We start from the raw sequence: 27,981 nt of genomic DNA, 5'->3' as shown, positions 1-27,981 counted from the left end.
GCATACATTCTCTGACATTAAACTGAGCCACTGAGTCATTGAAAATTAGATGGAATATAATAATGTGATTATTAGCATTAAATAGTGTATAGGAGGAACTATGATTGTAACCTTGAATCATTTACCTGTGCTATTATACAAAGAACTCCAGAAATTACTCCTTCAGAGGATGGACTATTTTGCGGCCTTCATCAGTGTGATGAGTCAGATCAATAAGTTATTTATGCACAATATCTTTGAAAATGTGATGGCCCATTGCAAGTGAGGGTAGACAAAATCATAATTACTACCTTATAATCATTTAAAAAACAATCTGTATTACTGGATTGTGATTTTCTCAATGTTATTTCAAAGCTCAAAGCAAATTTATTATCAAAGTACGTATTGTATATATCACAACATATACTGTAACACTGAGAAACATTTTCATGTGGACATATTCAATAAATACATAATAGAATTAACGAAAGACTCCACCAGCCTGAGCATTCAAACAGTACAAAAGACAACAAACTGTGCAAATACAAAAAGAAAGAAATAATAATAATAAATAAATAAGGAATAAATATCAAGAACATGAGATGAAGAATCCTTGAAAGTGATTCCATAGACTGTGGGAACTTTTCAATGATGGGGCAAGTGAAGTTGAATGAAGTTGTCCACTTTGTTCTATGATCTCAATTTTGATTATTTAATTCAACAAAGTGTATGATCTCACCTTTCACCTTAATTGCAGATGTCAAGGTCTGTAAGTTCAAAATTGTGATCTTCACTCCTAATTTGCAGTGTTCATAAATTGTGTTTGGCTACTCAACTTACTCAATGGTATCACAGCCGCCAGACTCTAAGTTAAGGTCCCCTTGGAACAGACAACTAACTAAATCTACAATGGGAAAGGCAGAGTTCACATCACAGAATTCACAATATCTTTGTAGGCAAAGTTTACTCGGGCAGCAGTAGGCACGGATAGGCAGCCTCTGATAAAATGCCCTACATTAATTAATGAGCGGGTGATATTGTAACTTGATTGACTGCAGTAGCTTACCAAGATCTGTGTCCATTGGAATTAGTCCTTCTGGTGAGGAGCTCTGACAAATAGGAGATACCACTGCTGACAGATGGAAGGCCATTAAAATTAGTCCTTCCACAACCGTCCTCCATTCTGAAAGGTTTGTGAGGGACCTAAAAGAAAAAAGCATTGAAAAGCACTGGTAATGCTAACAGCATAGCTCATTGCGTGAACAATCTGGCCAATGATAGTATATGTAGTTTGAAAGATTCAATCAGCAACTAACGTTGGTATGTGTCCCCATCAACCCTTCATAAGTGAATACAAATATTGATTTATACTTTCTGCAACTCATATTGAAATAAATTACAAAAAAAATCACTTATATCACGTGACAAGTATTTATTATTCAACATTTTTAAACACAATAGTGGTGTATATCATGTACCATTGTCAAGTGGGACTTATGGCACACAGTACCAGACATCAGCTCCTATATGACATGACTCTCAAAATGCAACTACCATTAACTACACTAACTACAGTAAACAGGCTCACCCTGTGAGAAATTGGGTTGTTTGTAAACTTGCACTTTAGGGATACATGTCCAAGAACGAGGCAGTTAAAAGTTCAAAGTAAATTCATTATCAGAGTACATACCATATACTGTAACATCTTGAAATTCATTTTCTTGCAGGCATTCACAGTAAATACAAAGAAACACAACAGAATCAACGAAAAACTATACACATATGAACAACTAATGTGCAAAAGATGACAAATTGTGCAAATACAAAAATAAAATCAAAATAGTAAAATAAATAACAAATAACATTGCGAATATGAGTTGTAGAGTCCTTGAAATTGAGCCCACAGGCAGTGGAATCAGATTAGTGTTGGGACGAGTGAAGTTACCCACTCTGATTCAGGAGCCTGGTGGATGAGGGGTAATAACTGTTCCCAAACCCAGTGGTGTGGGTCCTGAAGCTCCTGTACCACCTTCACAATAGCAGTAGCAAGAGAGAAAGTATGGTTTGGATGGTGGGGGTCCTTGATGATGGCTGCTGCTTTCCTGTGACAGATCGTCATGTAATTGTGCTCAGTCGAGGGGAGGGCTTTACTTGTGATAGACAGGGCAGTACCCACTACTTTTTGTAGGGTTTTCCATTCAAGGGCATTGGCCTTTCCATAACAAGCTGTGATGCATCTATACTCTCCATCACACATTTATAGGTTTGTCAAAGTTTTAGATGTCATGCTGAATTTTCACAAACTTCTAGGAAAAGAGGCCATGTCTTCATTGTAATGCGCTTACTTGCTGGACCCAAATAAGATCCTCCGAAATGTTAAAGTTGAGGAACTTAAAGTTACTGAGCCTCTCCAACTCCGGTCCCCAGATGAGGACTGGCTCATGGACCTCTGGTTTCCTCCTCCTGTAGACCATCATCAGCTCTTTCGTTTTGCTGACAATGGGTGAGAGGTTGTTGTTATGCCATCATTCAGCAAGATTTTCAACTCCCCTCCAATATGCTGATTCGTTACTACTTCTGGTAAGGTCAACAGTGATGTCGTCAGAAAACTTAAATATGGTATTGGAGCTGTACTTAGCCTCACAGTAATAAGTGTAAAACAAGTGGAGCAGGGTATGCCAGAAGCCAAGTTACTATAACAGTTTCATCGAAGTAGTGAACCTTCCTCAGTGTGGAGCAGCAAGTCAAAGGTCACAGTATTATTCAAGTTCATTTATTGATGAAGATTGACCATTTGAAACTATTTTTATTTGATATGGAAAGGGGAGAAAACAGTGAAAGGGAAAAATAGAAAAGATATTTAGCTAATTACTCATTTCCTTTACATTGCCTCTCAGTGGAATAGAAATGAATGAATACATGTTAATGAATACTTCTGACAAAACCAAAGACTTTTATAGTGCAAGTTTGGAGTTCATGTTACATTATAAATGCCATCACAGCACCACCTACAGATTAATTGTTATCATTAATTAACACTGACATTTCTAAAATCAATTTACAGAAGGACAAATTCTAATGCCGGAATTTACTATATAAAGTGAATTCTGGTTAATTGGGCCATTGGTTAATCAGGGCAGCTCCTTATTTAGGACAATTCTTAAAGAAGAAAAACTAATCGAGAAAATAGCTGGAATTCCCTTCATTCACTATGACATTCCTTCACAACTCCATCAGCACAAAGGCTGTGTGCTGAGCTGCCTATTCTACTCGCTTTGTACTTAAGACCATGTGGCTAAGTACAGCTCCAACGCCCTATTCAAGTTTGCTGATGACACCACTGTCATTAGCCGAACCAAAGGAGCTGATGAATCAGCATAGAGGAGGGAGATTGGCAATCTGACTGAGTGGTGCCACAACAATAATCCCTCACTCAATGTCAGCAAGACCAAGGAGCTGATCATTGCCTTCAGGAGGAGGAAACCAAAGATCCACAAGCCAGTCCTCATTGGAGGATCTGAGATAGAGAGGGTCAGCAACTTTAAATTCCTCAGTGTTAACACTCAATCAAAAGAACACGGCAGCATATACTGGATGAATTCCTCTGTCAATAACTATGAGGAACTAATAGATAGTTTTGTAGTACTGTAGTCGTATTGGTAGTGTTCTAATTTATTCTGTATTTCATATTTGGGTCAAAATGTACTGGCGTCGATGTGTCCCAATTAACCAGAATCCACTGTACTTGGAAGTAGAATGTGGCATCCTTGCAGGTGTTAATAAGTACAAACACTTACTTTAGGGAGAGCTGCTGCAGAACTGCAATGATGCAATGAACTCTTCCATACAAGGGGTTAGAAGCTGCCGCAAGCACCAGAGATTTTTCAGCCTGTTTGATCTCAACTGTCAGACAACTCATCAGGTACTTAATAACTAGAAAATTAGAGGAGAAAATTAAATCCAGATTAAATGTGAAAGAACCATTAAATATCTCTTTATACTAATTCCTAAGACCTTATGAATTGTTTCTATACATTTGAGCAACGGGATTTAAAGGCAACTAGTAAGATCGCCAAAGTGGATTAAGTTTAGAGAAAACGATTTTCATGAAACTGATCTTGCATTTCTGAAATACTTCTGTACACTGCAGAACTTCAGCACCAATATGCATGCTAAGATTTGCTTTAATGGTGCTAAGCAAGAGAATTCAAATGCTGCCAAAAATGTGCAGCCACATTCCATAGTAATATACACAGGAGAGCATTCACCAAAATAAACAGTCTCTACCACTGAAGTTATATTTCAAATATCATTCATTACCACTTTCCTCAAACAAATAAAATAATTAGTTAAACTGTACTGTTGGAACCTGTTTTTCATTGCTATATAAAGATCTTGTCTTCAAGGAAAAGAAGGCATCAATTGAGTTTCTGTACAGCAATTCAGAAACAAGAGCAAATCAGCCTCAGTCTGGTCAAGATAATAAGCTGTTCCACAGTTGCTACAGACAAACATGTAAACAGGGCAAAACAGTAACGTAGTCAAGTAGCACCCCATGAGTAAAAGCTCAATAAGAATGAATCTGATCCATCAGGAGCAAAGCACAGTTGCAATAATGGATCACCACTGAGTAAGTGATCCATCGAACACCTCAGTTAGCCAGTAATGAAGAGAATTCCAATTACTGGTTAGTAGAATCAAACTTCAAAGTAAATGTATTATCAAAGTAAATATATGTTACCGTATCCAACCCTGATATTCATTTTCTTGCGGATGTACTCAATGAATCCATAACAGAATAACAACTATAACAGAATAAATGAAAGACTGCACCAACTTGGGCATTCAGTCAGTGTGCAAAAGGCAACAAACTGTGCTAATACAAAAAGAAAGAAATAATAATAAATAAGCAATAAATATCAAGAACATATCGTGAAAGTCCTCGAATGTGGTTGCATAGATTGCGGCAACGTTTCAATTTTGGAGCAAGTGAAGTTGAGTGAAGTTATCTGTCTCCTTTTGTTCAAGAGCCTGATAGTTGAGGGGTAGTAATTGTTCCTGAACCTGGTGTGAGTTCTGAGGCTCCTGTACCTTCTTCCAATTGGCAGCAGCGAGAGGAAAGCATGGTTTGGATGGTGAGGATCGTTGATGATGGATTTTGCTTTCCTGCGACAATGCTCCATGTTGATGTGCTCAATGGTATGGAGGGAATTCAACAACAGTGCAATCCCAAGAAAAATAACTGCCCTTCCCACGCACATAGGATCTTAGCAATCTAAATGACTTCAACAACCTGTGTCCACAACAGGAACCAGATGTTGCAATTAAGTGATGGTCCTTCAGGATTTTGGAGGCCACCCAAGCCCCAGGGCCTGAAATAACAATGGTTCATCATTTTAACTCTGCCTTAGTGCCATTTCTGCAGCTGCTAGAGAAATAAAATCTTTTTTGGACTCCTTCTAATTTAATTAACCTCCCAAGAGAGTAAAAAATAATTCCAAATAAAAGTTTTAAAATGTTATATTCTTCCAAGTCATAAAAATGCAAATACTGGAATTCAAAATGCCAAAAAAAATCAAAAATATAATCCACAATTTTTAATGTCTGAAATGCTTCCTTCCAACACCAATCTTTTGGATCCATGAATGGAAGTGCAATATTCTGGTATATATTTTCAACACCAAAATTTACCCTGAAAGTCTTAACATCATACTTAACATACTGACTTTTTTAAAACACTAAAATACACTCTAATTCTGCCATTTGCAATGTGAGTCCACCAACAGATACATTTTCAATACTTCACTATGTCCTCAGTATTCCATAGGGACTAATCTCTGCATGACTTCCCAACTTTGTTGGTCTCTGCCACATCCCTCCTTGTGGCACCTTCCCATGCATCAGCAAAAAATGCACCAACTGCCTTTTTACCTTTCCTTTCCCTATCACTGAAGGACCTAAACACTACTTCCACGTGAAGCCACAATTCAGCTCAAATTGGTGCTCACAACATGACTTACTAAACATTTAGAGAAGCCAAATGTAAATTGCTTTGTCAAAAGGCTTCTTGAGGGATTTGACTCTTATCTTCCAATCTACCTGCAATTCAGTTCTCCATCATACTCCCACTATGACCTCCCCGTTCTTGGACTCTTTCACTAGTCTGGTGAGGCTCAGAGTAGCATCAATGAAAAATAAACACAAGAGATTCTGCAGATGCTGGAAATCTAGAGTAAGAAAGAATAAGTAGGGAAAAAAAATCTCATCTTGAAGCATCACAGCCTTCAAAGATTTGACATGCAACTTAAAAATATCCAATAACCAGCCTTTCCAGATTGGTTATGAATTTCTGCTGAAAGATCCTCAAGCTATAACTGAACAGATGTGTTCTGTAGTTTCAGTATTGTTCTTCCCTCCTATCTCACCTAGTCTCACTCACTCTCTCTTGACTCAAAACTAAAAGTAAATTTGATTATCAAAAGTACATATATGTCACCATATGCAACCCCGAGATTCATTTTCCTGTGGGCATCCTCAGCAAATCCACAGAATATATCTATAATAGGATCAATGAAAAATCAACCAGAGTGCAGAAGACACAAACTGCAAATGCAAATAAATAATGAGAACATGAGTTAAAGAGGTAAAGAGTCCTTAAAGTGAGATTATTGGTTGTAGGAACATTTCAACGATGGGGAAAGTGAGTATAGTTATCCCCTTCTATTCAAGAGCCGGATGGTTGACAGGTAGTAACTGTTCTTGAACGTGGTCGCATGAGTCCTGAGATTCTTGTACCTTCTACCCGATGGCAGCAGCAAGTAGAGAGCATGACCTTGGTAGTGGAGATTTCTAATGATGGATGCTCCTTTCCTATGACAGCATTTCATGTAGGTGTGCTTAATGGTTGGGAGGGCTTTACCTGTGATGTTCTGGGCAGAATCTACCTTTTGGCATTTGTGTTTCCATACCAGGACATGATGCAGCCAGTCAAGATACTCTCCGCTGTGCATCCATAGAAGTGTGTCAAAGTTTTAGATGTCATGCCAAATCTCCACAGACACCGAAGGAAGCAGGGTCACCGCCGTGCTTTTATCATAATTGCACTTATGTGCTGGGTCCAGGACAGGTCCTCTGAAATAGTAACACCCAGGAATTTAAAATCCCTAACCTTTTTGCCCCTGATCTTCCAATGAGGACTGGCTCATGGACCTCCGGTTCTCCTCTCCTGAAGTCCATAATCAGTTCCTTGGTCTTGCTGATACTGAGTGGGAGGATTTTATGTCATCACTCAGCCAAATTTTCAATCTCCCTTCTGTATTCTGATTCAACATCACCTTTGATTCAGCCCACAACAGTGGATCAGCAAACTTGAAAATGGCATTGAGGCTGTGCTTTGTCCCACAGTCGTAGGTGGAAAGCGAATAAAGCAGGAGGCTAAGCACACAGCCCTGTGGTGCACCTGCGTTGATGGAGATCTTGGAGGAGATTTTGTTGCCAAGTTGAACTGACTGGTGTCCACAAGTATGGAAATCCAGGATCCCATTGCACAAGGTGGTACTGAGGGCAAGGATTTGGAGCTTATTGATTAGCTTTGAGGGGATGATGGTATTGAATGCTGAGCTGTGGTAGATAAACAGCATCCTGACATCTGCATATTTACTGTCCAGATGTTCCAGGATTGAGTGAAGAGCCACTGAGATAGCACCTGCCGTGGACTTGTTGCTCCAGTAGACAAATTGGAGCAGGTCCAAGTCCCTTCTCAGGCAGGAGCCGATATGTTTCATCACCAACCTCTCAAAACACTTCATCACTGTGGAAGGCAGCCTGCACGTCAGAGAGTGAGATCAACGGATCATTGGGGGATGTGGGAGTTGGCAGTGGTTTCTCCATGTTCCGATGGTCAAATTGAGTAGAGAAAGCACTGAGCTCACCTGGACACAAAGCCCTGCTGTCTCCCATTTCGCCTGATTTAACTTTGTAGGAGGAGATTGCATTCAAGCCCTACCATAGCTGTCAATCATCCCTCGCTGATTCAAGTTTGGTACAGAATTTCCACTTCACCTGTGAGTCGGCTTTCCAGAGATCATACCTGCACCTCTTGTACCTTTCCTAATCTCCAGACTTGAATGCCTCTGATCTGGCCCTCAGCAGATTTCGGATCTCATGATTCATCTAGGCCTTCTGATTGGAGAAGACTATTAATGATTTAGTGGGGACGCACACGTCTACAACTGTTTTAAGGAAGCCCACTTCAAGTATGGTGTATTCATTCAGATCTCTAGATGAGTGTTTGAACACGGTCCAGTCCACTAACTCATGGCAATCCCGTAATCATTCCTCTGTCTCCCGCAACCACCTCTTAGTTGTCCTAATCTCTAGAGCTTTGATTTTCAGGGTCTGCCTGTATGCAAGGAGGACAGCCAAGTAATCCAATTTACCAAAATGCAGTCTGGGCAAGGAATGGTAGGCATTCCTTATCTTAGTGTAACAGTGGTCTAGTATGTTGAGACCTCTGGTGCTACAGGTTATATGCTGGTGATAAGCAGGCAAGATTTTCTTCAAACTAGCCTGGTTGAAGTTTCCAAGACTAATTTGAAATGAACAGGATGGGTTGTTTCTTGTTTGGAGACGACATCACACAGCCTTGCGAGTGCTTGATTATAGTCGGCCACTGGTGGTATATACACTGCAGTCAGGATTACACAGAGCTCCCACGGTAAATAGAATGGTCAGTATTTGACTGTTCGTTCCAAATCGGGGGAGCACGAGTTCAATAGATCCACCGCATCAGAGCACCAACAGGAATTAACCATAAAACACACACCTCCTCCCTTTGCCTTACCCGAGCCTGCAGTTTGGTCCATTCTGTAAATCATGAATCCTTCTGGTTTGACTGCTATATCTGGCACATCCGCAGATAACCAATTTACATAAAGCACACTACCGACATGACTCTGATCTGCCTTTGATACAGCAGTCTTGCCCTCGGATCCTCAATTTTATTCTCCAGCGACTGCACGTTTACCAATTTTGTGCTGGGGAGAGGAGGTCTCATCCCTCTGCGTTTTAGCCTGGCTTCAACAACCCCCCGCCATGCTTTTGGCCACGGTGATAAGCCTTATAGGTGTCTCAAGGTACTGGTCCTGTTGATCATGAGATCTGAAAATTGCTGAGGTGATTTAAAAGTCCATTGTTTGGAGGAAAAGTACATGCTGCAGATTCCAACAAAAGTAATTCAAAGGAAGTATATATAAGAGGAATTTTGGAATTATTCTCTGCAACACACAGAAAGTTGCTGATGATTGTCGGTACCATCTTGCACAGAGACTCACCACCACTTGCTTCATTCAGACTCTCTCGTGTCTATTCCTTTTCTTCTCTTTACCTTCCCCTCTGCAACTTGCAAAATACGTCTGATTCTGTAAAATTTCTTGGTTCTAATAAAAGGTCAACAACCTGAAAAGTAAACTATTTCTCTCTCCACAGATTCAAGGTTGTTTAATGACATTTCCAGCACACAAACATAAAATGGAACAAAATAATTGATACTCCAGCTCCAATGCATCACAAAAATCAGAATAAGATAAAGAACACAATAATAATAATAATTATTAAAACACAATAACTATAAACACATGATAGCTTATACATGTTGATTGATTGTATGCCCATAAACTGAGACAAGACACTTGTGTCTGTATACAAGGTAACTGACAGGAAATGATAAAGTAGTGGTGGTTTGGGGTGTGGAGGGGTGGGTTAGTGGGTGGAAGTATTGATCAGCCTTACTGCTTAGAAAAAGTAACTGTTTGAGTCTGCTGATCCTGCTGTGGATACTATATTACCTCCTCCTTGATGGGAGTGGGACAAACAGTCCATGAGCAGGATGGGTGGGATTCTTCATGATGTTACTGGCCCTTTTCCTGCACCTCTCTGTTTGTACGCACATCCCTGATGGTGGATAGGCTGGTGCTAGTGATGCTCTGGGCAGTTTTGACCACCTGTTGTAGAGCCTTCCTGTCTGACGCAGTGTAGTTTCCATACCATGCAGCTTGTTAGGATGCTCTTTACTACACATCTGTAGAACGACATGAGTACAGATGTGCATTGTCTAGCTTTCTTCAGCCTCTTCAGATTGTAGAGGGGTTTGTGAGCTTTCTTAGACCATTAGGAGCAGAATTAGGCCATTCAGCCCATCGAGTCTGCTCTGCCATTCCATCATAGCTGAGCCTGGATCTCATTTAACCCCATACACCTGCCTTCTTACCATATCCTTTGATGCCCTGACCAATCAGGAAACAATCAACCTCCGCCTGAAATATATGCATCGACTTGGCCTCCATCGCAGTCTGTGGCAGAGCACTCCACAGATTAACTATTATTTTGATGAAACGCTGCCTACCTGCTGAGTACTTCCATCATTCTTATTAATTGAGTGAATGGCAGATTTTCCCTTTTGCCTTATTTTTGATGCTTAACCATATACCCATATAACAATTACAGCACGGAAACAGGCCATCTCGGCCCTTCTAGTCCATGCCGAATGCTTACTCTCACCTAGTCCCACCAACCTGCACTCAGCCCATAACCCTCCATTCCTTTCCTGTCCATATAGCTATCCAATTTAACTTTAAGTGACAACATCGAACCTGCCTCAACCACTTCTGCCAGAAGCTCGTTCCACACAGCTACCACTCTCTGAGTAAAGAAGTTCCCCCTCATGTTACCCCTAAACTTTTGCCCTTTAACTCTCAACTCATGTCCTCTTGTTTGAATCTCCCCCACTCTCAATGGAAAAAGCCTATCCACGTCAACTCTATCTATCCCCCTCATAATTTTAAATACCTCTATCAAGTCCCCCCTCAACCTTCTACGCTCCAAAGAATAAAGACCCAACTTGTTCAACCTTTCTCTGTAACTCAGGTGCTGAAATCCGGGTAACATTCTAGTAAACCTTCTCTGTACTCTCTCTATTTTGTTGACATCTTTCCTATAATTCGGTGACCAGAACTGTACACAATACTCCAAATTTGGCCTTATCAATGCCTAGTACAATTTTAACATTACATCCCAACTCCTATATTCAATGCTCTGATTTATAAAGGCGCGCATACCAAAAGCTTTCTTCACCACCCTATCCACATGAGACTCCACCTTCAGGGAACTATACACCATTATTCCTAGATCACTCTGCTCTACTGCATTCTTCAGTGCCCTACCATTTACCATGTATGTCCTATTTTGATTAGTCCTACCAAAAATGTAGCACCTCACATTTATCAGCATTAAACTCCATCTGCCATCTTTCAGCCCACTCTTCTAACTGGCCTAAATCTCTCTGCAAGCTTTGAAAACCTACTTCATTATCTACAACGCCACCTATCTTAGTATCATCTGCATACTTACTAATCCAATTTACCACCCCATCATCCAGACCATTAATGTATATGACAAACAACATTGGACCCAGTACAGATCCCTGAGGCACACCACTAGTCACCGGCCTCCAACCTGACAAACAGTTATCCACCACTACTCTCTGGCGTCTCCCATCCAGCCACTGTTGAATCCATTTTACTACTTCAATATCAATACCTAACGATTGAACCTTCCTAATTAACCTTCCGTGTGAAACCTTGTCAAAGGCCTTACTGAAGTCCAGACAGACAACATCCACTGCTTTACCCTTGTCAACATTCCTAGTAATCCCTTCAAAAAATTCAATAAGATTTATCAAACAAGACCTTCCATGCACAAATCCATGTTGTTTGTTCTTAATCAGACATTGTCTATCCAGATAATTATATATATCATCTCTAAGAATAATTTCCATTAATTTACCCACCACTGACGTCAAACTTACAGGCCAATAACTGCTAGGTTTACTGTTAGAACCCTTTTTAAACAGTGGAACTACATAAGCAATACACCAATCCTCCGGCACAATCCCCGTTTCTAATGACATTTGAAATATTTCTGTCAGAGCTCCTGCGATTTCCACACTAACTTCCCTCAAGGTCCTAGGGAATATCCTATCAGGACCCGGAGAACAATCCACTTTTATATTCCTTAAAAGCACCAGTACTCCTCTTCTTTAATCATCATAGTTTCCATAAGTTCCCTACTTGTTTCCCTTACCTTACACAATACAATATCTTCTCCTTAGTGAATACCGAAGGAAAGAAATTGTTCAAAATCTCCCCCATCTCTTTTAGCTCCACACCTAGCTGTCCACTCTGATTCCCTAAGGGATCAATTTTATCCCTCCCTATCCTTCTGCTATTAATATAACTGTAGAAACCCTTTGGATTTATTTTCACCTGCTTGCCAAAGCAACCTCGTATCTTCTTTTAGCTTTTCTAATTTCTTTCTTAAGATTTTGTACATTCTTTATATTCCTTGAGCACCTCATTTACTCCATGCTGCCTATTTTTATTGTAGATATCTCTCTTTTTCCGAACCAAGTTTCCAATATCCCTTGAAAACCATGGCTCTCTCAAACTTTTAACCTTTCCTTTCAACCTAACAGGAACATAGAGATTCTGTACCCTCAGTATTTCACCTTTAAATGACCTCCATTTCTCTATTACACCCTTCCCATAAAATAAATTGTCCCACTCCTTCTAAATCCTTTCACATCTCCTCAAAGTCAGCCTTTCTCCAAGCAAAAATCTCAACCCTGGGTCCAGACTTATCCTTCTCCATACTTATATTGAAACTAATAGCATTGTGATCACTGGACCCAAAGTGCTCCCCAACACATACCAAATGCTTACTTTCACTCTGTCACCCAAGGTCTCTCCTGTTCTGCTGGCTGTTTCCATATAAACCAATACATGGTTAGTGACTAAACCAGCACAGAAGTGAGCCACCCTGAATGAGAAAGGAATGGAGACACCAACAAGGCTGAGACCCAACAAAACCAGATGATCTCCCTGCAGGAGAATGCCCATCCACAAGAGGAGGAATTGGCCACCACTAGATCATTAACTAAAGAGTAATGTTTGCACTGGATCTGCCAGCGATACTGGATGGGTACGGGGTTGAATGGTTGCAAGATTGTTCTAAGCTGTCTCAGAGGCTATAGCAATCGTGAGAATGACTTGGCGTGAATTAAATTTTCCACCAACACCGCAGCACAGAAAAGGAATGGAGAGTTAGCAAAACTAGACAGCGTTCACCCAATGACCATGCAACCTGCTAATTCGAACCATACTAAAAAAGATGAATATAAATACCATTGGGAGATTTAAAACTTATGTGACTTCAATTCACAAAGTTCCCTGTGTCTGCTGGACATCTAGGCAAGGACAGAACATACAGAGTAACTTTGCCCTTATCTGCCCAGAACAAAAGAAAAGGATAAAGTTGAAAGTGTAGAGGGATCCACTTTTGGAAAATATGCACAGACCTGTGTGATAAGAGGCATCCCCTTTTGAAACCTTTATCAAGACAGTAATGCTACCTACAGTGGAGGTGATCATTTCCAGTATGGTGCAAAAATATTTATTAACTGCAAAACTTCTTCTAAGTGCAGGAAGAAACAATTATTTAGCCAGGTGTGAGGGTGAACAGGGTGGAAACAGGTATCCACAGTGGTCTCCTGACCACTTTTTTGTTTTTGAAGCAGTCAGGATTTGTGTCCATTCAACTGCTAATTTAAACACTTCAAATTCAAAAACGGCAATTCTAAATTTTGTGAATGAGGATTCATCTATCTGCAGGAACTTGCTCCTCTCCAAAGATCCAAGTAATTTGCCATGAGAGCGACTTGAAGAGGTGCCTGTCCTGCTGGTTATAGGCCTTTGGATGCTGCTTTTCTGTCACTTCCCTCAGGTGTCACCTGTTTTTGGAAGATTTTTCTTCTCCCTAGTACCCTTAAACTAAATTCCTGTCACTTTCCCATCAAAAACCTCCAGCAACTTTCTACCCACTTCCATGAGCACAGTTCCCCTAGAAGAAGCAAGTGGAAGACATGGAGGTCAGCTTGGTCCATTTTCATTCCTACACATGACCATACTCGCCCAACGTTACCTCATTCTTCATCATTTCTTAAATTATTTTGAGCCACAAATCCACAGATAACTTTGAACAAATCTAACAGCACATTGTTGTATTTAAGCAATACTGGAAAGCAAAATAATCTAAGAAAGCCTACGTCGCTGACAGTGTGTGATGAGCTTGTTAGTTCCATTTGCTGACCTTCGCATTAAGTTTTTCTTCCCCAGTCCACTTGGATGAAAATATAGATGTGCGGGTTAGTAAATTTGCAGACGATACAAAGATCGATGGTATTATGGATAGCACAGATGGCTGACAAAGTATACAGTGGGATATAGATCAGTTGCAGATATGTGCAGAGAAATGGCAGATGGAGTTTAAAAAGGCCGAAAGTTTAGTGTAGCACCTTGGTAGGCCAAATATAAAGACAGTGTTGATGAGCAGAGGGATCTTGAAGTCCAAGTTCATCGCTCCCTGAAAGTGGACACACAGGTTGATAGGGTGATTCAGAAAGCATATGGCGTGCTTGCCTTTATTAGTCGAGCCACTGAGTTCAAAGGTCACTAAGTTATGTCGTAGCTTTATAAAACTCTAGTTAGGCCATATCTGGAGTATTGCATGCAGTTCTGGTTGCCTCAATATGGAAAGAATGTCAGGGCTTTGGAGAGGGTGCAGAAGAGGTTCATCAGAATGCTGCCTGGTAGAAGGCAAGTGCTATAACAAAATGCTGGACAATCTTAGGTTGTTTTCTCTGAAGCAGCAGAGGCGGCGGGGATGGGGGGGAATATCTTTTTGAGGTTTATAAGACTACGAGAGGCTTTAACAGAGTAGATAGGCAGCATCTTTTTTCAATGGTTGAAAAGTCTAATAATACCAGAGGGGCATGCATTTAAGGTGAGAGTGAGTAGTTTCAAAGCAGACGTGAGGGGCCAGTCTTTTACACAAAGGATTGTCAATGCCTAGATTGTGCTGCCGGATGTGGTGATAGAGGTAGATACATTAGAGACTTTTAAGAGGTGTTTAGATAGGCACAAGAATGTGAGGAAAATTGAAGTAGAACATTGTGTAGGCAGAAGAGATTAGTATAGTTGACCATTTGATGACTAATTTAATTGGTTTGACATAAGGTTGTGGGCCGAGGGGCCTGTTCCTGTGTTGTACTGTTTTACCATATGTTCCATGCTCAATATACGTAATAATGTTTTCCCTGCGGGTAAATCCCGGCATTCAATACAATTACCCATCAACAGGTAACGTGGAGCTCTCGGTTCTTATTCCCTTATCACTGGAGTGTGATAGAACCTGTAACTATTTTTCTAAAAATGTACTCAGAAGTAGATGTAAAACAAAATGCTTCACAAGATAGCAAAGACAATTAACATTGGTCTTATCCACAATGTGGTACTTTATGGTCATGTATGGTAGGATTTTACCAGAAACAATGAATTGAATTGCAGATCAGCACTAACCTTCTAAAATATTGGTTTCCACAATTTCCTTATCTGGCTGCTTTTCAGGAGCCTTGCTGGGGCCATCAGACTGGTAATCAATTGCTTCTTGTTTTAAAGAACAAGCATGAAGAGCTGGCAGTAAACCTTTCTGTTGTACCAGAAGGGTCAAGAGGTAGGAAGCAGTAACACAATCATATGGCTTTGTACTGATCGAAAGGTCCAAAGCTGCCTGCAAAAGTGTTTGAAGTTTCTCACTTTCCTGCGAGATGGAGTAGATAAGAATAACATTTAACTAATTAATCGCTCCATCTGAAAGAAAAAGCCAAATCAAGCACTCTACATAACAATCAGAAAGTAACATTTGTGGCATTAAAATTTGCACGAGATACTACTCTAATATTTGCAGTGATGGTTAAGAGAACCATCATTGAGACCAGAAGTACATCAGCATGAGTCCTTGGAAATTCCCCAGATTAGCATCAGCAATGACCTAAATCAGGAGTCAAAAAGAGTTTGGCGGAGAGTCTCATCACCAGGATTTGCAATGTTATAGTAATATTAGTTCAAATATATATCTGAATGCAAAGCAAATGGATAACCCGAAAAAGAAACTACAGTGATTAACTGGAGGCCATTTGCATAAAAAATGCCAGGTTTTGTTAAGAGGCAACAATTGTGCTTAAATTGACCAGAAATTTGCAAATAGCAAGCCATAACTCAAATCAGTAAGTTTCTGTGTTAATGACCGAAGTATTGCCTAAAAGTTAGAATTATGAATGGAGTTCATGAACATGAAATGGAGTGGCATGAACATAAATTTCTCTAATTTCCCCCACCCCCACTTTTTTTTCCCATTCCCCATTCTGGCTCCCCTCTTACCCGTTCTCTTCTCCTCACCTGCCCATCAACTCCCTCTGATGCCCTTTGTCCTTCCCTTTCTCCCATGGTCCACTGTCCTCTTCTATCAGATTCCACCTTTTCTCTTCCCGACATTACAGACATTTACACCACACGCTGCATCCGTAAAGCAAACAGCATTATGAAGGACCCCACGCACCCCTCATACGAACTCTTCTCCCTCCTGCCATCTGGCAAAAGGCACCGAAGCATTCGGGCTCTCACGACCAAACTTTGTAACAGCTTCTTCCCCCAAGCCATCAGACTTCTCAATAACCAGAGCCTGGACTGACACCAACCTTCTGCCCTCTACTGTGCCTATTGTCTTGTTTATTATTTATTGTAATGCCTGCACTGCTCTGTGCACTTTATGCAGCCCTGGGTAGGTCTGTAGTCTAGTGTAATTTTTGTATTGTTTTTACGTAGTTCAGTGTAGTTTTTGTGTTGTTTCATGTAGCACCATGGTCCTGAAAAACATTGTCTTGTTTTTACTCTGTACTGTACCAGCAGTTATGGTCGAAATGACAATAAAAAAGTGACTTGACTTGACTTCTTCAGCCTTTTATCTCTTCCACCTATCACCTCCCAGCTTCTTATTTCATACCCACTCCCCCACCTACCCCCTCACTTGGTTTCACCTACCACCTGTCAGCTTGTACTCCTTTCCCTCCCCCCATCTTCTTATTCTGCCTTCTCCGCCCTTCCTTTTCAGTCCTGATGAAGGATCTCGGCTAAAAACATTGACTGCTTATTCCTCTCCACAGATATTGAGATGTTGCCTGACCTACTGAATTCCTCCAGCATTTTGTGTGTGTTGCTCTGGATTTCCAGCATTTGCAGAATCTCTTGTGTTTAGAAGGCTCCTCGATAAGTTAGAAGAAGCAAACCATTACACAGACTTGGTCAGATATATATCTGCTCCAAAAGGACATCCATCAAATCTCTAATTTAAATCTGTTACCTGTAATCCTAAAACCGTAGCTGGAAGTTTTCTAATCAGATTATAGGCCAAGATCTTAACTTCCTCAAAGGTGCTGTTCAAACACCCTAACAAAGCATCTGCATAGGCAGGCTGTAAGCCATCAGTTATCTGGAACACCCTGTAACTTTGATCTGTAAAAAAAATAAGTTTGCAACAAAATGCAAAGTTATTATATTAAAATCAATCTTCAAAGTTTTTATGTAACATATAGCTTTATGTTACTACAATATTTTGTTCTCCTAGAGCATGTGTTCCCAACTTTTCTAAGCCATGAACCAATACCATTAAGCAAGAATTCCCAAGCAGGGAACCCCTGCTCTAGAGAAACTAAGTACACCCCTACACCCCACTTAAAGGATGAAAACTAAATTGCGGATCTCTAAATTCTTTCTGATATTAATCACTACTGAGTGTGTGAAAGAAGCATCAAAAACAATAAAACAAGGTCACCAAAATCATGTTAAGATTAAACATGAATGTCAATGTCTTTGGACAGCAAAAGATGTCGTGGTAGCAAGGACAGAAGTCTGAAGATGAATGCTATTTACAATGCCTGTTAAGAGTTGTTTGGAAATAAAGAAGGACTCTACCAGGGAGAAGGAACTGTTAGTAACACGTACAAACATAAAGTGGGAACACACCACTATAAAAGGCGGCAGCTGTCATGGGAGAGAAAGATGAGAGAGTGGAAAAATTATGGGCTGAGTTCTAAGCAGACAGAATGACCTGGAGGATGTGGATTGGTGAAGCAAGAGCCATCTGAATAGATGATAAATAAAAAAACAGCAGGCTGGAGCAGGAATACAATGCAAAGGAAGAGAAAAGAAGAGGCATCAGAAAAACAGAGGCAGATAAAGTAAGCCTTTAGTACCTGGGCTTGAGCTAATTCTTCATATCGAGAAAGAGATGAGACAAGAGGGAAAAGTCTGTGAGCTCCTCATGTTATGGGAATTGTGGGAAGAGCAGGCAGACAGAAGGAATGTGGTGGAAGAATTGGTAGTGGAGAAAAGAAACCAGGATTGAATAGCTTTCAAGGATGATGTTACATTGGTGTGAGGTACTGAAAAGACAAGCATGGCCTGACACCAGTGAAGTTGCCAGATGGAGCTGGGGATCAATTTCTAACCAGTCATGGGACAGATATACACAATTCTGCACTAAAATGGTCTTGAAGAAATGAAGGTCAGATTAGGATAATTGATCTGGAAAGCAGAGAAACAAAAGTACTAGTAATTAAAGAATCTAAAAAAGTAAACACTGCACAATTATTGTGGTAAATAGTGGCCGAAGCCCAGGAAGTTGAGTTTCACACAATATAGCTGAGAGTTACCAAGGAAAACAGTAACTGCCACTTAGTAACCATGTGATCAGGGCACAGGTAGGGCCACGTTACTGCAAACTTACCTTCCAGATTTTCAGAAAGTTCTGCAATTATTCCTAAGAGACTCAGGACAATAAATTTGCTTGGGAATGAAGCACCAGGAAATAGAGCTTGGAATAGTCTGTCACACATCCAGATCAAAAAATCCTGAAACATAAAAAGACTATGCATGAAAACTGAACCAGTCCCACATTTCAGCTATGAATTTGTAATAATGTTAATATATCCAAACTGCAAAGAATCTCAGTAAACCTTGTGCTGCTTATGGCAGCTTGACAATATTATTTGAAAATTTGCAGTTAAAAAAAGAATTCCAAAAAAAGACATTATAAAGGCATGAAGAATGGTCCAACAAAGGGACCAACAAAAATATACAGCTTTGTCAGTAACTGACTGAATTACTGTGCACATCTCCATTGCTTTCTGAATTGTTCACGTTGTAGTACTTACTATAGAGTATATATCAAAGGACAATTTACTGACCCCAAGGCTCTGTGCAAAGCAGTTTATGGAATATTTTGTTAATCCAGCACAACTGAGACTTTGGCAATGTACACATTTAACCCACTTCCTCTTAAAAAAGATGTCACACAATAATGTATCAGTGAAACTCAAGTTTCAAAAGAGCGCGGGCAACAAAAACTGGGACGTTTGAAGAAAACAATAGCTAACAGGACCATGTGAGAGTAAAAGGATTACAGGAACTGGGACCTAGTTAGCAGTCACGGAAGTGGGCGCAGGGACCCAGGGCCCAATGAGTAGGAAGAGAGTGTGGGAACTGGGTCCCCAGAGAAGTGGTCAGGGAGTGCAGAAACCCGGGAGGCAGTAAGCAGGAAGAGTGTGGGAACTGAAGCTCAGATGAGTGGAAATCACAAATATCATATGGTGAACTGGATAACAAACCATCAGGACTTCCAAGTGAGGGGATAGGATATTAGCAGTGTTTTACTGTACTCCTAAAATGGGAATCAGTATTAGCAGACCATTTTTTTAAAATATAGTACATCTCAGAAGTTAATGTACCACAGCTAAAAAGCAGAGGTGCCCAATAAGGATAGCACAAAGGATCTCAGCAACATGCTATATTTAATCACGGGAAATAAACAAGTGACAATACTCACGACAAGGCATGAGGGTCATCTATCAAATCTGCCAAAAGGCTGAATCCCAATTAGAAAAGGGCAAGGACAGCGTTGCAGGGTCTGTGAAGGCAACCTCAACAATGTGCTTAATTTGCAACTGGATAGGAAGCCTTTTGATGTTATGAATATTTACATCAGCTCGTGTTGAATATTCATATCAACACCAGTGCATTTCCAGCGATATCCACGTGAATAAACAAATGACAAATGTCAGGCTGGTAGTTTCAGAGAAGGAATACAATGTGAAGGAAGAGACTTCCTGCCGCTGTCATTAAGGACTTTGCACGTTCTCCCCATGACCGTGTGGGTTTTCTCTGGTTGCTCCACTTTCCTCCCACTGTCCAAAGACGTACCGGTCAGTACGTTCATTTTAAACTGTCTTGTGATTAAGCTTGGATTAAATCGGGTGATTTTTGGGTGGTGTGGCTCGAAGGGCCGGAAGGGCCTACTACACACTGCATCTCAATAATTAATAAATAAATACATAAAAGAGTAAACAAAAGGCAAAGAAAGAAAATCTTTCCTGCTCAGGCTAGACATGAAAGTCAAGAGGAATACAATTAACTATTCCCCATTTACTTGTAGTTCTTCCCCCTCCCCCATCTTCTGTGACACTCGCCATCACCACCATTTCTTAGTCACATAGACAAATAAAACTAAAAATAAAATACACATTTCAAATCAGCTTTATAAAACCATAAGGTGTTAAGACAGAGGAGAAAAATTAGCTCATTCAACCCAGTCTGCTCTGCCATTCCATCATGGCTGATTTATTATCCCTTTCAATACCATTCTCCTGACTTCTCATAACTTTGATGCCTTGACTAATGAAGAAGCTATCAACCTCTGCTTTAAATATACCCAATGACTTGACCTTCACAGCTGCCTGTAGCAATGAATTCCAAAGATTCACTTCCCCTCTGACTAAAGAAATTTCTCATCTCTGTTTTCAGATACAGGTGTCCCCCGCTTTTTGAACGTTCGCTTAACGAAACCTCACTGTTACGAAAGACCTACATTAGTTAACTGTTTTCGCTAACAGAAGGTATTTTCACTGCTACGAGAAAAGCAGCACGCACCCTGAGCAGCCAACCTCCTCCCCCGGAACTGCATTCTCGCCAGCATTGCTTAAACACATGCCTGTGAGCAGTCGTTAGCAAGAGTTCTAAGGTATCGGGAAAGCCTAAAAGAGCTCGTAAGGGTGTTACACTTAGCATAAAACTAGACATAATCAAGTGTTTTAATTAAGGACAAAGTGAGTTTGGCTTGTGGAAGTTGACGAAGATGATGTTGAAGAGGTTTTGGCATCCCATGACCAAGAACTGATAGATGAAGAGCTGATGCAATTGGAAGAGGAAAGGATAACAACCGAAACCGAATGCAGTAGCAAATGGACCAAAAGTGAAGTCATCCAGGAACTGAACGTGAAGCAACTGCGTGAGATTTTTGCTGCAATGATTGCAGAAAAGTACGACTTTAATTTTGAAAGGGTACGTAGGTTTAGGGCATATTTACAGGATGGTTTGAGTGCTTACAAAGAAATGTATGATAGAAAAGTGCATGAGGCTAAGCAGTCAAGCATACTGTTGTTTTCAAGCCTTCCACATCAGCCACAGTAGACGACAAACCTCGACCTTCGACATCCAGGCAGGCAGACATAGAAGAAGATGACTTACCTGCCCTGATGGAAACAGATGGCGATGAGATGACACCCCAGTGTCCCACCACCCCAACCCCCGGGCCGCAGACCGCTACATTGCCACGGAGAATGCAGCAGTAGCCGGGATGCACCCAACACATCTTTAAGAAAAAAGCCGAAATAAACATGCTAATTAATTATGTAAATGCGACGCAATTGGCAATCGCCTCTGATCTGGGCCGACATTTACATGCCAGGCGGCACGTAATTAATTAGCTTGTTTATTTCGGCTTTTTTCTTAAATATGTGCTGGGTGCGTCCCAGCTACCACTGCATTCTCCGCAGATCAGTATCGGTTCGCTGCCTGGAGGTTAGGGGCCAGTGCACCACCCCAACCTCCGACAACTCAGCCTAACACCCCATCGTCAGTGTGCTCGGCGCTGACTTCTCGATTCCGGTAAGTGATACTACACGATACATACATTATTTCTACTTTATATAGGCTGTGTATTTTTATGTGTTATTTGGAATGACTTGGTAGCTTCATAGCTTAGAGGTTACTAGAGACAGTGTTTCTGCGGAGAGCGCTTGCGCCGTGTTTCTGCCAAGAGCGCTTGCGTGAGATTTTCACTACTGAGAACAGTGCGGCAATGGTTGTAAAGAAATTTCTACTTTATATAGGCTGTGTATTTATCATATCATTCCTGCTTTTACTATATGTTACTGTTATTTTAGGTTTTATGTGTTATTTGGTACGATTTGGTAGGTTATTTTTTGGGTCTGCGAACGCTCACAAATTTTTCCCATATAAATAAATGGTAATTGCTTCTTCACTTTACGACATTCCAGCTTATGAACCGTTTCATAGGAGCGCTCTACCTTCGGATGGCGAGAGAAACCTGTATCCTTCTACTCTGAGGCTGTGTCCCCGGTCCTAGAATTCTCCACTATAGGAAACATCCTCTCCACAGCCACTCTATCTAGGCCTTTCAATATGCAATAGGATCCACTGAGATCCCCTCTCATTTGTTTAAACTCCAGCAAGTACAGGCCCAGAGCCAATCAATGCTTCTCATGCATTAACCCTTTCATTCTCAGAATCATTCTCGTGAACCTCCTCTGGATGTTCTCCAATCCCAGCACATTGTTTCTTAGATAAGGAGCCCAAAGCTATCCTCAAGAGCGATCTGACCAATGCCTTATAAAGCCTCAGTGTTACATCCTTGTATACTGTTATATTCTAGTCCTCTCAAAATGAATGCGAACATTATATTACTCTTCCTTACCACCAACTCAGAGAACCTTCCTTCACCTAACCTTCAGAGAATCCTGCAAGAGGACTCACTCCCAAGTCCCTTTTAACTCTGATTTCTGAATTTTCTACCCATTTAGAAACTAGTCTATGCCTTTATTCCTTCTACCAAAGTGGATCACCATACACTTCCCTACACTATATTGCATCTACCACTTCTTTGCATTCTCCCAATCTCTTGAAGTTCTCTGCAGACACCCTGCTTCATCTACACTAACTGCTCCTGCACTTATCTTTGTATTGTCTGCAAACCTGGGCACAAAGCCATCATTTCCATCATCTAAATCACTGTCGTACAACGTGAAAAGAAGCGGTACCAACACCAACCCTTGTGGAAAACCACTAGTCACAGGCAGCCAAACAGAAAAGGGCCCCTTCATTACCACTCTGCCTCCTGCCAATTTGCCCATCGATGTTGGTATCTTTCCTGTTAAACCATGGGCTCTTATCTTGTTAAGCAACCTTGTGTGTGGCTCCTTGTCAAAGGCCTTCTGAAAATCCAAGAGCACAACATCCAGTGACTCTTTTTGAGTATCTTGCTTGTTATTTCCTCAAAGAATTCCAACGGATTTTTCAGGCAAGGTTTCCCCTTAAGGAAAGCATGCTGACCTTGGCCTATTTTATCATGTGCCTCCAAATAATCCAAAACCTCATCCTTAATAATGGACTCCAACATCTTCCTAACTAACTGGCCTATAATTTCTTTTCTTCTGCCTCCCTTCCTTCTTGAGAGGAGCAATATCCTTGCAGGTAGGTTTGCTAGCATGGTTCGGGAGGGTTTAAACTAATTTGCAAGGGGGATGGGACCCAGAGCAATAGAGCAGTGAAAGAAGTGCATGGAGTAAAGCCAGGTCTAACATATAGAGAGGCATTGAGGAAAGAGAAGCAGAAGTCAGGTAGAAGGGCTGAAGTGTGTGTACCTCAGTGCAAGAAGCATCAGGAACAAAGGTGATGAACTGAGAGCTTGGATACATACATGGAATTATGATGTAGTGGCCATTACAGAGACTTGGCTGGCACCAGGGCAGGAATGGATTCTCAATATTCCTGGATTTCAGTGCTTTAAAAGGGATAGAGAGGGCAGAAAGGGGGAGGAGGGATGGCATTACTGGTCAGGGATACTATTACAGCTACAGAAAGGGTGGGTAATGTAGCAGGATCCCCTTTTGAGTCAGTGTGGGTGGAAGTCAGGAACAGGAAGGGAGCAGTTACTCTATTGGGGGTATTCTATAGGCCCCCTGGTAGCAGCAGAGATACAGAGGAGCAGATTGGGAGGCAGATTTTGGAAAGGTGCAAAAATAACAGGGTTGTTATCATGGGTGACTTTAACTTCCCTAATATTGATTGGCACCTGATTAGTTCCAATGCACGGACTCCTGTCACAGTATGTGGACAGGCTGACTAGGGGGAATGCCATACTAGATCTAGTACTAGGTAATGAACCAGGTCAGGTCACAGATCTCTCAGTGGGTGAGCATCTGGGGGACAGTGACAACCGCTCCCTGGCCTTTAGCATTATCATGGAAAAGGATAGAATCAGAGAGGACAGGAAAATTTTTAATTGGGGAAGGGCAAATTATGAGGCTATAAGGCTAGACCTTGCGGGTGTAAATTGGGATGATGTTTTTGCAGGGAAATGTACTATGGACATGTGGTCGATGTTTAGATATCTCTTGCAGGATGTTAGGGATAAATTTGTCCCAGTGAGGAAGATAAAGGATGGTAGGGTGAAGGAACCATGGGTGACAAGTGAGGTGGAAAATCTAGTCAGGTGGAAGAAGGCAGCATACATGAGGTTTAGGAGGCAAGGATCAGATGGGCCTATTGAGGAATATAGGGAAGCAAGAAGGGAGCTTAAGAAGGGGCTGAGAAGAGCAAGAAGGGGGCATGAGAAAGGCTTGGCGAGTAGGATAAAGGAAAACCCCAAGGCATTCTTCAATTATGTGAAGAACAAAAGGATGACAGGAGTGAAGGTAGGACCGATTAGAGATAAAGGTAGGAAGATGCGCCTGGAGGCTGTGGAAGTGAGCGAGGTCCTCAATGAATACTTCGCTTCAGTATTCACCAATGAGAGGGAACTTGATGATGGTGAGGAAACATGAGTGAGGTTGATGTTCTGGAGCATGTTGATATTAAGGGATAGGAGGTGTTGGAGTTGTTAAAATACATTAGGACAGATAAGTCCCTGGGGCCTGACGGAATATTCCCCAGGCTGCTCCATGAGGCGAGGGAAGAGATTGCTGAGCCTCTGGCTAGGATCTAAATGTCCTCGTTGTCCATGGGAATGGTACTGGGGGATTGGAGGGAGGCGAATGTTGTCCCCTTGTTCAAAAAAGATAGTAGGGATAGTCCGGGTAATTATAGACCAGTGAGCCTTACGTCTGTGGTGGGAAAGCTGTTGGAAAAGATTCTTAGAGATAGGATCTCTGGACATTTAGAGAATCATGGTCTGATCAGGGACAGTCAGCATGGCTTTGTGAAGGGCAGATCGTGTCTAACAAGCCTGATAGAGTTCTTTGAAGAGGTAACCAGGCATATAAATGAGGGTAGTGCAGTGGATGTGATCTATATGAATTTTAGTAAGGCATTTGACAAGGTTCTACACGGTAGGCTTATTCAGAAAGTCAGAAGGCATGGGATCCAGGGAAGTTTGGCCAGGTGGATTCAAAATTGGCTTGCCTGCAGAAGGAAGAGGGTCATGGTGGAGGGAGTACATTCAGATTGGAGGATTGTGACTAGTGGTGTCCACAAGGATCTGTTCTGGGAGCTCTACTTTTTGTGATTTTTATTAACGACCTGGATGTGGGGGTAGAGGGGTGGGTTGGCAAGTTTGCAGACGACCCAAAGGTTGGTGGTGTTGTAGATAGTGTAGAGGATTGTCAAAGATTGCAGAAAGACATTGAGAGGATGCAGAAGTGGGCTGAGAAGTGGCAGGCGGAGTTCAATTCGGAGAAGTGTGAGGTGGTACACTTTGGAAGGACAAACTCCAAGGCAGAGTACAAGGTAAATGGCAGGATACATGGTAGTGTGGAGGAGCAGAGGGATCTGGGGGTACATGTCCACACATCCCTGAAAGTTGCCTCACAGGTAGATAGGGTAGTTAAGAAAGCTTATGGGGTGTTAGCTTTCATAAGTCGAGGGCTAGAGTTTAAGAGTCGCGATGTAATGATGCAGCTGTATAAAACTCTGGTTAAGCCACACTTGGAGTACTGTGTCCAGTTCTGGTCACCTCACTATAGGAAGGATGTGGAAGCATTGGAAAGGGTACAGAGGAGATTTACCAGGATGCTGCCTGGTTTAGAGAGTATGCTTTACGATCAGAGATTAAGGGAGCTAGGGCTTTACTCTTTGAAGAGAAGGAGGATGAGAGGAGACATGATAGAGTTGTACAAGAAAATAAATGGAATAGATAGAGTGGATAGCCAGCGCCTCTTCCCCAGGGCACCACTGCTCAACACAAGAGGACATGGCTTTAAGGTAAGGGGTGGGAAGTTCAAGGGGGATATTAGAAGAAGGTTTTTAACTCAGAGAGTGGTTGGTGCATGGAATGCACTGCCTGAGTCAGTGGTGGATGCAGATACACTCGTGAAGTTTAAGAGACTACTAAACAGGTATATGGAGGAATTTAAGGTGGGGGGTTATATGGAAGGCAGGGTTTGAGGGTCAGCACAACATTGTGGGCCGAAGGGCCTGTATTATGCTGTACTATTCTAAGTTCTATGCTCTATTTGCAGTTTTCCAGTCATTTGGAACCATTCCTGAATCTATTGATTCTTGAAAGATTACCATGCCTCCACAATCTCTTCAGCTACCTCTTAAAGAACCCCTAGGGTATAGTCTATCTGGTCAGGTTACTTAACTATCGCCAGACTTTTCAGCTTCCCTGGCACCTTCTCCTTAGCAACTACACACACTTCTACTCCCTGACACTCTCTAATTTCTGGCATACTGCTAATATCTTCCACAGTACTTATTAAGTACGTCGCCATTACTTTGCGCCCCCCCCCCGCCCCCCAGCCTCCACTCCTCCACTACCTCTCCAGTGTCAGCTTCCAGCAGTCCGATATCACTCTTTTTCTCTTTAAATATCTTAAAAATATTTCGGCATCCCCAATTATATTATTAGCTAGTTTATCTTCATATTTCATATTTTCTCTCCTTATGGCTTTTGTTGGTTTTTAAAAGCTTCCCAATCCTCTACCTTCCCACTAATTTCTGATATATGCCCTCTTTTGTGATTTTATACTGTCTTTGACTTTGCTAGTCAGCCACAGTTGCTTCGGCCTCCCTTTAGAAGACTTCTTCATCTTTTAAATGTATCTATCCTGCGCCTCCTGAATTGCTTCCAGAAACTCCAGCCACTGCTGTTCTGCTGTTATCTCTGCTACTGTCCCCATCCAATCAAGTTTGGCCAGCTCCTCTCTTATACCTTTGTGATTCCCTTTACTCCACTGTAATCCTGATAAACTTGACTTCAGTTTCTTCCTCTCAAACTGCAGAGTAAATTTTATCATATTATATGGAAAATGATAGGGTCTTTTAAGAGACTCCTGGATGGATACATGATTCTTAGAAAAATAGAGGGCTGTGGGTAAGCCTAGGTAGTTCTAAGGTAAGAACATGTTCGGCACAGCTTTATGGGCCAAAGGGCCCGTATTGTGCTGTAGGTTTTCTATGTTTCTATGTTTCAATATTATGATCACTGTCTCCTAAGAGTTCCTTTACCTTTATCTCCCTAATCAAATCTGGTTCATTATGCAACACCCAATCCGGAATAGCTGAACCCCTAGAGGGCTCAACCACAAAATTGCTCTAAAAAGCATCTCTAGGCATTCTACAAATTACATCTCTTGGGATCCAGCACCAACCTGATTTTCTCCATCTACCTGCATATCTGAAATCCTCCATCACTATCATAACAATGCCCTTTTTACATGGCTTTTCCATCTCCTGTTGTAATGTGTACATTAGTTGGGATGTAATGTTCGGAGGTCTGTATATAACTCTCGTCGAGGTCTTTTTACACTTGCAGTTCCTTAACTATACCCTCAAAAATTATATACCTTCTGATCCTATCATCTCTTTCGACGATTTGATGTCATTTTTACCAACAGAACCACCCTACTCCTCTGTCTACCTGCCTGTTCTTTCAATACAATGTTTATCCTTGGATGTTAAGTTCCCAACTATGATCTTC

General features: G+C 41.4%; 1 protein-coding gene across 7 annotated transcripts in view; it reads right to left on the bottom strand.

Moving 5' to 3' along the window:
* The window catches only part of LOC140201238 (tRNA (32-2'-O)-methyltransferase regulator THADA-like), a 424,035-nt gene that overhangs the window by 364,247 nt on the left and 31,807 nt on the right, over positions 1-27,981 (bottom strand). For all 7 annotated transcript variants that reach the window (XM_072265008.1, XM_072265009.1, XM_072265010.1 and 4 more), the window contains 5 exons: positions 18,715-18,838; positions 17,290-17,441; positions 15,450-15,690; positions 3,777-3,912; positions 1,046-1,182 (listed from right to left, as the gene is read on the bottom strand). In XM_072265008.1, the coding sequence (XP_072121109.1) occupies positions 1,046-1,182; positions 3,777-3,912; positions 15,450-15,690; positions 17,290-17,441; positions 18,715-18,838 (790 nt within the window). The remainder of the gene's footprint in view (positions 1-1,045; positions 1,183-3,776; positions 3,913-15,449; positions 15,691-17,289; positions 17,442-18,714; positions 18,839-27,981) is intronic.

Source organism: Mobula birostris, chromosome 8, assembly GCF_030028105.1.
Source record: "Mobula birostris isolate sMobBir1 chromosome 8, sMobBir1.hap1, whole genome shotgun sequence".
In the NCBI taxonomy this organism is placed as follows: domain Eukaryota; kingdom Metazoa; phylum Chordata; class Chondrichthyes; order Myliobatiformes; family Myliobatidae; genus Mobula; species Mobula birostris.
The sequence above is the reverse complement of the archived record's forward strand: the minus strand, read 5'-3'. Positions and strand labels throughout refer to the sequence as shown.